The sequence below is a fragment of the Poeciliopsis prolifica genome, unplaced genomic scaffold (genome assembly GCF_027474105.1).
Source record: "Poeciliopsis prolifica strain line A6 unplaced genomic scaffold, Auburn_PproV2 SCAFFOLD003, whole genome shotgun sequence".
Lineage (NCBI taxonomy): Eukaryota > Metazoa > Chordata > Actinopteri > Cyprinodontiformes > Poeciliidae > Poeciliopsis > Poeciliopsis prolifica.
Genome location: NW_026562378.1, coordinates 1550508 through 1562347, shown reverse-complemented (window position 1 = coordinate 1562347; position 11840 = coordinate 1550508). Strand labels below are relative to the sequence as shown.

The following is an 11840-nucleotide window of genomic DNA, read 5'->3' as shown; positions in this document are numbered from 1 at the left end:
AAGTGACGTTAACACGAATATACAAAAGAGAAGTGGGGGAAACTAGCATAATATGGTCAAATTACCGTTCAGTGTTCAGTCATATTGCCAATGTGTTCTGTTGCTCTTACGGAAGGTGAACACCACATTCTTAGAGGAGGATAACTCGGTCACCGGCGTCCATAGTCAGCCCTCGTGCGCGTTAGTAGTTCAGCACAGCTGGGTCAAATGATGGCTCTTTAGCAGCGAAACACTGATGCTGCGTTCCAGGTACACTCGGAACTGGGAAATTCTATTATGTCAATTGACAAGTTTTAACCAAAGTTACTACTTGTAACAGCGCACACTGAAATTGACTTGGCGTTTCAAAATGGCCGCTCCGCACACCAACAGTGGCGGAAAAATTATTCTTTCATAAGAAAGACAAGTAAGAGTGTGTCTAAAATCAATGTTAAATGTAGCACATGTAAATCTAACCTGAACAATGGTGGTGTTTGCTTAACCAATGTTTGCAAACAATGCTTATGATCACTTAACTCGAAGGTATCAGGTAGCAGTCCTAGGGTGCCTTTTAAAATTAAATTAATATCAAATTAAAATGACCTCCAATACATTTTCCAAAATCAATATTTCCATGTTACTTCGTGAGCTTTTCTAAGTGGGTCAAAAATGACCCACATTTATTTCCTAAGAGATTTGACTGGAGCCACAGAGTAACATGGCTCCAGTCAAATCACATGACCTTCATGATATCTGTGAAGGTCATGTGAAACACCAACAGCTTCAGTTTTCATTCCCAAATTATTGTATTTGTACCATGTGTAAGAGATATAATGAAGGGTAGCATTATCAAGCTAAATAATTCAGTTTTATTCAATTCAGTTTATTTCTGTATTGCCAATTCACAGCATGTCTTAAGGTAGTTTATATAAAAAAAAAACTTTGGTTCTGCCATAAATTCCAGTTGATCCAGTACATTAAGGTCGGCTCATTATTCAAGTTGGTTGATAAAGTTTGCATCAGGTTGCATTGACATGCGCCACTGTTGCTTCTGATTCCAGCATTTTACTTTAATACTTACTCATCCAGTGAACTGTGTTGCCTGACTGAAAATGATAATTATTACATTTTCAAGGTTTATTGAAAGATTCCATTATAGCTTTTCAAAAATGTGTCCCATTTATTAGTGTTGTGCTGTAATTAGTGTTGTTGTGGGACCATTTTTCCACACACAATTCATACCTTCAGGACAAAAAGATGTATTTTGACACTTAGAGTCAATGTAGTAATGTTTTACAATTTTCTACTGTCTTACTGGCTTTTGTCCCAGTACTTTTCAGCTCACATTTTGAGATGCAGGCTGATCAGTAGTTTGGTATTCTCCATAACAGCTTAAAAACAACAAACATTGCATCTGCCAAGAGTTAAGAAATTTTCATTGCTCACATATAGTTGTCCAACAGTAGCATCTTCTGTTCATTTGTGATACTGCATCCTTCCACATGCAGCGATTACATCATGAAAACCAGCAGACTGGCATCGTATAATTATACATTCAACTGTCAAAAAGTACAAGGAAGAAGAAATACACAAGAAGAGTGTTTTATTCATTATATCAATAATTTATTTATTTAATAATTATTTATTCAGTCAATTTTAGGCCTTCTGGCAGTCACAGTACATTCATTTTCTCGTAACAGAATAGACAATTCACACAAAATATCACATCTTATACAAAAGCTAGAACTCATCTTTTATAAAACATTTAGACATCAGTATGTTTTTACTTATTTTATTCTCAATACAGAACTCCATTATTTGCTTTTCTGTATCTTTTACAGCATAATACTTACTGAAATAGATTAAAACATTTGTCAAAATACATATATATATATTATGATCTCTTTTTCAAGGGCAGTATTTAAAATAGCTTCATTTAACACAACTAAACACACAGTAACACGTTTCTGTCATTGAAGGAAGGGAAGGGGGCGTCTGAAAGTGGACCGTCCCAGACTGTACATCCTCCTGAAGCTCCAGCAGCTTCACCAGAACTCGTCCTCCAAACCACTCTCTCTTCATTGAAGTGTAGAGGTAGAAAACTGTGTTTGATACAGAACGGTGTGAATCATGGTGTTGTTACTTTGACTGGGACGTTAGTGTTTTCCTTAAAACGCCTGGAAGATAGAGTGGTTTTCTCCTTTCTCAGTAAGTTCTGTTTTTGATTTTTAGTCACTTAAATGTTTACATGTTCAAACAAATTTTACTATCATGACCAGTGTGAATAAAAATGCATCTTTGCAATCATCTTGAACGTACGAGAGCATGTTAGGGCCATTACTGATATAAGACAAAGAAAGGAAAAAAGAAAGAAAGAAATTTCCATTGAAATTTTTTTGATTGATTAGCTTGAAAAGTGGAACGTTTGCTAGAAAACACTCTGAAATTTGAAACTTTTTCAACTTCTGAAATTCAAAACATTTCCAAAAGTTGAAAATCTTAGAATTTTGAAGCTCAGAAATTTCCAGTTTTTTTCTGAAAAGTTTCTGAGATTAATCTCTAATTTTCAGAGTTCTTTTTTTTCTTGCAAATTTTTGACTTTTGGAACTTGCAGAAATTTCTATTTTATATTATTTGGAGATGTGTCAGGGACTTTTGTATGACTTTCATTCAATAAGTAAGAAAAAAAATGTAAGAGGTTAAATAGTTCTTTACAGGTTATTTGGAAGAAATTATTTCTCTTAATAAATCTAGTTATTAGCTGAAAATTGGATTAGGTTATTGTCCAAAAATTAAATGTGTTTGATCTGAAACATTTAAGTGAGAGAAAGAAATTAAAACATGACATTTATGGAGGCCAAATGCTTTTTTTGTGCACTCATCATTGGTTCTCCTAAAACTTATGTCTTGTTTTGTCTTTCCCAAAGAATCTCTTCAAATATTTTTTTTTCTATCATTTGGGTCCCTTGACCATTAAGCCTGTAGATGACATGATCTTATCCAAGCTATTAAAACTCAACAAATTGTCACTTAAAGTGTCAGATAGACTCAGTTTTATCTGACTGTAACTGACTGATAGACATCCCATATGTGTAGCAACTAAACTGAAAATGAACCTCTCCTCCTCCTGTCTTGCAAAAGTACTTTCAGGTTTTCACATTTAGTCACGTCACCACAGCAAAACTCAGGGAAAGGAAAGATGTTTTGGCGCTTGTTTTAGCTTGACTGCAAAAAGAATATGTTCTTGAAGGATTCACCTCCATGCTGCACTGCATGCCACACATCCATGTTTTATTTCCAAAGTTGTCTTTTGAATTGTTTTCAAGATGAGTTTTGTATAAGGACGACGGCATCCTGACAATGTTCTGCCATGTCTGCTGTATTTAAATGAGCCATGCGAATGAATACGTTCTCTCTGGTGTAATCTTACACACTCTGATGTCGGTTAGTTTTAGCAAATCTTCATTAAAAGCTATAGACAAGCAATATTATTTGGTTCACCTCTTTGTTTTCTTCTTAGTCAGATCAAATCTAATGGTAACATTTCTTGACTCCACAATAATTGGTTCTAAAGAAATGAGTAAAGCACATGCTGAACATTTAGCACTGCGTCTGTAATGCAAAGTTCCAAACGCAGCATTTTGAGGTCTACACTGCCAGAGATACAGTTTTTGCCTTGATTACACTAAATGGTATGGCCTGGGTCAGTGTCGTTCAGTATGATATTTTATGGTCTGGCACACACAAGGAGCCATTTTTCTGTCCCCCCAACACTGTGTTGTGACGGCAGTAATATTGTCCTGAAGCAGTGGTCCAGTAGGGGGCGCTCATATTGACCACTTTTAAAATGGACAACAGACACAGCGTACTGAAGCACACCACACACCGCTCAGTGAAAACCGGGCATTCGATCAATGGCCAGTGTTCTGTTGGGTTGGCATACCGATGTTTGTTTGTTTATCGTGTAATTAATTCTAAATATAATAGAACAAACTCATAGTCTGAGGTATACTGAAGTGATTGTTAAACTACTTTAAAGTACAGTACTTGTTCTCTCCGTTAGCAAACAGCTAACAAGATCTGTGAAGCAACAATCTTCAAAATAAAAGTTTTTTCATCAGCGTAACATGATTTCAAGCGTGTTGGCGGTTTTGTTTATCAAGCATCTATTATTGTTCATTTGCTTAGATACGGGATGTCGTCGCCTTTTTCTTTATATACCAAGCCTACAGAACACGGCTCCTTTCCCAGAAAGGTTCTGGCTGACTTTTTTGCGCTACCAAGTAAACATAAATAAAATACGAGCTTAGGTTTTTGCAAAGGTAATCATTTCTCCTAGATAGTACTGCATCCTACAGACTGTTCCTTTAGTTGGACACAGTTGGCAAGTCAAACTGTTTTTTAAAAAGTTTTCCAGCTCATTTCTTCATTCCTTCAGCTGCACGTTTGTCATGAACCTACATCAGTTTCCCACTTTAAGAAGAAATTTAACCCGTAGGTTAAAATCTACAACGTAGATATAGAATAATGACTCAAAAAGATGTAAAAATGACGCAAACTTTTTATAATCTCATCAAAAATTTTGCTTTACGTTACTTTATGTTTTTTTTTAATCTAATGACTTAATGACTTCAGCTAAAAACTGCCTAGGCTGCAGCTGTGAAATACAACAGGAGAGTGAATCCTATTTAATGCACATCTGCTTCAAGAAAACAACTGTGTGACTCCATTTCTCACTGTACTGAACACAGAGCAAGGAGTCTGAGAAAATCAGCAGGTCATAGTTAGGAACAGTGTCAGGACAGACCAACTGAAGGGAAGGGAGCAGGCTTTAGAGGACACTTTTGGTTTGTGCAAAAAAGGAGACAAAAATATTCACTGACACAAAATAAGGGTTTCCCAAAAACATTGGCTACACTAGATCAATTATAGACTCTTCACAAGCCAACACATCATGCACAGCTCACTAAGGCAACTTCAAATTCAGCTGTTAACACTGTAAAGGTGAAAATGAGCCCACTCTGCCCAGAGTGGGGATTCTGCAACAAGGCAAGTTTCTCTGCATGAGTTGGCTCTTATCTGTTGAGGTTATTATTCACAAAAGGGCCAGATTTTGTGGAAAGGTGGAAGATAGTCAACAGAGGTAAGACGGAATGCTACGTGTTTATTGTTGGGACTGCCCTCATGCCCGTGTGCACAGCTTCTGAGCTACGGCGGGTAAAGCTGAACTGCTGAGGATTCCTCTGAACAAGATGCAACATCTACACAAGTCAGTGAAACTGTGTCCTGTCTGAGTTGGCTTATTTTCCACAGGTTCTCTCTGCCTTTCCCTCCTCTCTCTCTGGATAAACACTAATGATTTAAGTGAAATACATGTGGTAGTTGTTACCCATCAAACAAAAGCTGTGTCTCCAAGGAAAACCACAGGCAAATCAATCAAGAGCATCGTAGCTTTGATTCATTTTTATTCATAGGCTTTCTAAATACATCTTGAAGCTCATTAGTTATAATTTTTTTGTCTCATTTCCAGAGACCTCTTTCAGAAATGAGACAAACCTGTTCCTGACAAGATTCCCCAACCCCCATCAGATAGGAAAACACAGATAGCTCCTTTCGTCCTTCCTGTTATCTGCTGAGGAAATCTTTCTACTGAGATACAGCAGAAAACCTGGTTTTGTTTTAAGTACCTTCTCAGAGTTCTGTGCCAGCTCTAATTTCTGTTTAAATGTTTCGCTGCTGCAGGAAAAGCTAACATTTTCTCTTCACACAGCACGCACACACACACCTTAGCAGCTTTATTAGGCCTGGTGTCATTCGGTGACCAGAAAAAGATAAGATTTTTGACTGTGGGGTCAGTGGTCAGGCCCAACCAGGCTAAGTGTTAGCTCACATATTGTTTGCTTTGTATTAACATGCTAACATTAGCATGTGTACAAATGGAAAGATAAGCATTTTTTTAATGTATTTGTATAAAAAATATAATGTTCTGTATTTGTTGTACAATGTTGTAATGTTTCTTTCCTAGATTAGGAGAACAGCAGAGGGTCTGCGGTCTGACAGGAGACAGAAAGGCAGAGGCAGAGCTTGTGGAAGATGAGTTGAGGACAGGATGACTGGGAACCGGAGGGCTGGAGGAGCCACCAAACTGGACCCACACTAAGGAGACCTCACTCAGAGAACACAACTTGCTGGTATGCCTCAGTCTTTTCTGTAAATCCTACAAGCAGGCCTTAGAATTTGACTAGTTAAGAATAGAAAAAATGATCAACTTTGTTCAATTTTTCAGTTTTCAGAGCTAATTATTATTCAGTCCCTTCTTTGTCAGAGGCTCTGATATGTGCAGCATGTGCTGTGTTTCTTATAGTGCAAAAGTGTTCAAGATTTATGTGCTGCAAGTGTGTGTGTGTGTGTGTTTGCGTATGTGTGTGTGTTTGGAAGGAGATTGAATAAGGTCTGTTTTTATCTTCAGATAGAGGATGGGCCTTCAAGTTCAGCTGCCATGGAAATGAGTGAAAAAGCCGTCCTTGTGATGCCTATGCATGTGAGTGTGCGCCTGTGTGTATGCATGCGTGTGTGTGTGTGTGTGGTTGCTGAGGATGCTTGCTCAATGCGTTAAGCTTTAGTTGACCTTGGTGATCTGGATTTGAAAGGCATCTTCTCTCCATTCATGTCTTCCTTCTTCATCTTTGCGTCTTCTAGAAGATGCTTTGTCTTCGATTCTTTCCTCGGCCTGAAGAGGATTACATTACAGTTCACAAAGAAGAAATACACTTCAATGATTTTTCCCCCAGATGTTTCACAGTGTAGGTTCACTGAAAAATTGGTAATTTTTTTTTTACATTTTAGTCATAAATGTGTTACATTTCAGTTCCAAACATGGCATTAAATACATGCTATTAAGTGTTTTCCTGTGATTTTATAGACCAGCACAGCATAATTATACTCTTTTCAAAATACCTACATGTAGGCAACAATGAAAATGTTATTTATTTTATTTTAATCTAAAACTATATTAATCCAGCACCAGGCAAAATAAATAAATAAACAAATAAATATATAAAAAGTTGTTTTAAAAACAGTACACCCTATGATAACAGGGCATAGCTTGTTTTTTTGTCTGACTTTAGGTGGCTTAAATATATTGATATGAAGAACTTTAGACCCACTTTGACATGACTTCAGTTCATTCACTGCATAAGCGAAAAGTCTTAGCAGTTAGTTTTTGTCTAGTTTATAGTGCAAATATCCTGCTACAGTTGAAATAAGACAAACTGACTTACTAACAACTTTTCAGCCAGATATTAGGAGTTTGTTAAAAAAACAACAACAAAAAAATAGTTCCATTGGCAGTTTCTCAAATCCCAGCAAAACTCTTAAATGACGATCAGTTTGCTGAAGTTTGTTTCAAATCATTTTAAAACCAGGTGAAAGTCAGATTAGTTTCTGTCCTTAAAAAAACCCAAAATACAGGCATAAAACAATTGCCTTCCATTATCTGTGATAAGGTAATATCCAGCTCTTTTCTCACCTAAAGGCTGGAATACTGAGCTACGATGGCCTGGATCTTTCTGGAGTTGCACCTCTGCGAGTGAGAACACTGAAGCAGCTGGAGCAAAGAAAGGAAGCAGAGTATGTGTGGAGCTTTTAGTTGAATTGACACCACATATAAAAATCATACAGCTGTGTTTATAATGGAGCATCTCAATGGAAGCAACTATATCTTACTGTCAGCAAGATGATGTATGGCATCCCCCAGACTCAGGAAGTAGGCGTGGTGTAGAGCCGCTTCAGAAGAGATTCTGGTCCTGGTGTCGTACTGTCACACGCCGTGCAGAAAGAGCTTGTTAGAACCTCAGTGAATTAGCAGGTAAGATTAGGATTCATATAAATGGGCTTTGGAGTCGTACCAGCAGGAAGGCTGACAGCAGATCAATTCCCTCCGTGTCCAACCTGATGGAGACCAAGCAAAGTGTTAACATCTTAAAACTTCACTTGTCAATAAACATGAACATTTCATTAAAAAGTATTTGTTCCCTTGTATATAGCTTTTTGGTGAACTAAACACCAAAAAGCTAAAACAAATCCATTCTCAATGGATTTCCTATCATCCTAAAACAAAAATGTATAAATCAATCATGTCAGTTTATATTTAAAGGGGCAGAATAAAGTATTTTCCAGGCACACAGTGCCATTTTATAGCTCAATCAAGTAAACATGTCACCTTAAGGAGAAGCAGCTCCAATAATGAGATCAGCTGATGAACAGATCCACCCGGTGTTTGCTAATTGTTACTGGCTAGTCTGGAGGAGCTGAGTGGGGGAGTTTCGGAGGAGGGCTGCTCTGTGGTGGAAGCTCACAAACTTGGAGACTGCAGCTCAGGGGAGAAGCTGCGTCTCAAAGGCGGGGCTCGATCACCCCCAGCGTTTTGCGCAGCTGAATGGTTGCCATGGGAGATTAAAGGATTTCTCAACTACACATGAAAGAATCAAGACAAAACACTCCAGGGACGTTTTTGGTACAACATTATGACATGATGTAATTTTCAAAAAAGTCAATTTTACATAATGCTGCCCATTTGATTATATTTCAGTTTCCATTACCTGAATTTTTATGCTTGATAGGAATGAGTGTCCAAAACATCTCCAAATGAAACATCAACAAAGTTTGAACTGGATGATACATGATTGGCATAACACTACATTAATAAAGTAGCTAGCAATGCTTTAAATGTGTCAGTCTGGCCATGCATGGAGATCGTTGCTGGTTAACATAGAGGGTTTACCGAGGTACGTGGTTGATGAGAGCTTGAGATCTGTACTGAGGAAAGAGGTAAGACCTGAACTCCTCATTACTGCCAATACCAGGCCAAGTCTCTTCTGTTGGAGTACCTGCATCGCAAAGAAATCATTCATTCATCATCTCATTTATCATTACATCTATTTGTTATTATTATTATGTAATCATAATAATAATATTATGATATTAGTATATTATGATATTAGTAATCATAATATACTAATATATATGATTAGTATATTATGACTAATGCAGACTAACAGTGCAGTTAGTCTGCACTGTTAAGGTAAAGACCATCTTAACAGTGCAGACTAACTGCTACATGAGCAGTCGTCACCCACTTCAAAATAAGAGCATGAATATAAACGTCTGACTACTTAAAGCATTCTTTTCACCAGATAAGCACACAGATGATGGAGTGTGTATGATTGTCCTGAGTAGTGTTGAAGAAAAGTATTCCCTCTTTTTAAGTAGTCAATAAGCAAAACTTTGATGCAGATATTGAACTTTATTCAACTCAAAGTTTATAAAACAACCAAGTAGATTTATGGTGCGTTCACACCAAAAGCGTTTTGCGCGTCAGGCGAATCCCGTTAACATTCAAAGTCGACATTGAGGCGCATCGCAAATCGTTGCGGTGCATTTTGAGCGTCTAGCGTGGCAAGATTTGGACCATTTGGAGAGTTTTGAGAGTTTGAAGCATCAAGAAATCCAATGGAAAACAACGGCTACAGCTGACGCACCCTCAACGCACAGCTACATAGACTTTGAATGTAAACCAGACGCACAAAACGCTTGGAGTGGAGCAAAATGTCGAGAGTCTGCAATGAATGCACAAGAGTGAACTGGAACATGAAGAGCCGCAGGCGTTTTTGACCCACGTAACGCTTTTGGTGTGAACGCACCATTAGAATACATACCAAAAAATGGATTCAGAGGAAGCTGAGAGTGCTAATTGTTTTCAAAGTTTGCAAAACCATTAAAGTGCTCAATGAAAAATTAGCTACTGTATGGTTAGAAGACGTGGCACACCACTGGTGGTATTCTTTCATTGTATGTTTCTAGAATTCATTAGATTGCTGAGAGCAGCCCGCTTTTCACATGCGATCATAAAAGAAGGCTGCATGCAAAAGTGCTGGATTTGATGGTTCTGTGGCCAATGAACCGGTTGGTTCAGGCAACTACTCTCTGTATCAATAAGGGTGAGCTCTCTTCTCATCTGCACATTTCATGCAGGTTTTTACTGTACTGTCATTCCTAGTCATTTTACCTATGAGTCTAAAAATCAAGTGTAGCTCCTCCTTCACTGTGGCACCGGGAAACATCGGGCGACCTGTTGCCATCTCATACAGTATACAACCCACACCCCTACGGAGAAGTAGAGGAGAAGAAAATACAAGTCGGACAGAGAGGAAAAAAGCAATCCCAATATATTAGGTGTTGATGTGAATTTGAGATTTTAAAATGAGTGACAGGGCACTGTGGGTGGCGTGGTGAGACCCCCTGTGGATCTGTGGTGGGGAATATGTAAGCTCATAAAAGACTGTTGCGTTGCTGGAGCTCCGTTTTTCATAATCTGTCATTTCACAAAGCTGTGGGGGTGTTACAAGCAAACAGTTATTGTGCAAAAAGTATATAAGGAAAGTGATTGGCCATGAATTATGCATCTTCATATTAGATTGTGAGTCATGTGTCTGCAAGCAACCCGTGATATTTAAAAAGAGAGCAATGATTCACAGAAATCTTGGAAGATCCTGACGTTGATTAAAAAAGCTCAGTGGTGATGCGGGGAGGCCAACTATTCATGTTGCATTAAAAAAACAATCTTAACGTGTCCCTGAACCCAGGCACACTTTATCTGTCCTATCAGCTTAAATGTGTGGGGAAATAAACTGAGAATTAGGCGACCAATGGAATCGGTCCATCAGCCAATCTTGACCAAAGATGACATACAATGTTTTACAAAACGATTCATTCTCCCAATGTTTTCACATTACATAGACAAACTTTGACACATTTTTCTGACACTTTACTCAGCAGAACAACATAAAAACGCACAAAATTTTGTAAAGTGGAAGAAAAAGGACAGACTGTCATGAAGTGGGGAGTAGTGAGGTGGTGAGACAGGCGCTGGAGACCCAGATATGGTGAATAATGAAATATTTAATGAAAACAAGTCCACAAAAACACAGAGTCCGCGGCCAGGCAGCACGGCTGAGCGGAAGCCAGGGCTCAACGCCGGTAGCAACTGGTCATACAGGCGGCTAAACACACAACGGCAGACAGAGGCAAAAGTACGACAAGGACCCAACGAGGAACAAAGGACACAGGAGGGACTAAATACACTGAGGGTAATCAAGGGAACAAGACACACCTGGGAACAATCAAGGGGAAGACAGGACAACGAGGAGACTCAGGACACAGAAACAGAATAAAACACAGAAAAACACCAAACCTGACACAGACGGCCTTCAAGAATCTGAAATGTTTGTCGTGTTCTGCCCCTTCTTTCCTCTGATAACCCAGTGAAGGCAATGGCCTTCACCTAATTCATAAATGTACTCTACCAACACGTGACTTCATCTCAACTGTTGTGTGAGCATTTCCAAGGTTGGAGAACATTAGTGAACAGATAGCGCCGTTAACACCGTCTACCCCTGACCTGACACACAGGTCAGCGAGAAAGTTGTGAAAAGACAGAGAACAAAATGTAAAGAATTGTTTAGCAATTTATGAAATTCTTCATGCCTGTAAATAAAAAATTGGTTAGAACTCCCATCTTTGTGGGATGTGGGTGGGCGCACTGAAAGGTGAACGACTGTTTCTCACCACATGTCGATGTGCATGGAGTATTCCGTAGAGCCCAGGAGCACATCGGGGGGCCGATACCAAAGAGTCACCACTTCGTTGGAGTAGGTCTTTGTGGGGACGGATTTGGCCCGAGCCAGACCTGGACAGCACAGGACGCCATGTTAGCTGCAGCTCACACCTTCGCTCAGCAGGACAGGCGGCTTCGCTCTGCTTCCCATAAACTTTTTTAGCCAATGAAGGAGTCAGTTCATCAT

The 11840-nt window shown here is 38.8% G+C and overlaps 1 protein-coding gene across 2 annotated transcripts in view; it reads right to left on the bottom strand.

Moving 5' to 3' along the window:
* Window positions 1-1580: 1580 nt before the first annotated feature.
* Window positions 1581-11840, bottom strand: part of cdk18 (cyclin dependent kinase 18) — a 37639-nt gene continuing 27379 nt past the window's right edge. Inside the window, exons 10-17 of one of the 2 annotated variants that reach the window (XR_008605324.1) lie at window positions 11605-11725; window positions 10046-10143; window positions 8762-8867; window positions 7887-7929; window positions 7705-7795; window positions 7508-7585; window positions 6608-6709; window positions 1581-2081 (exon numbers count right to left, since the gene is read on the bottom strand). Coding sequence is in view for 1 of the 2 variants with exons in the window: in XM_055025403.1 (XP_054881378.1) it covers window positions 6675-6709; window positions 7508-7585; window positions 7705-7795; window positions 7887-7929; window positions 8762-8867; window positions 10046-10143; window positions 11605-11725 (572 nt within the window). In the remaining variant the exon portion in view is untranslated. Of the gene's footprint in view, window positions 2082-5180; window positions 6710-7507; window positions 7586-7704; window positions 7796-7886; window positions 7930-8761; window positions 8868-10045; window positions 10144-11604; window positions 11726-11840 lie in introns of those variants that run through there. The other variant, XM_055025403.1, reaches the window with a different exon arrangement.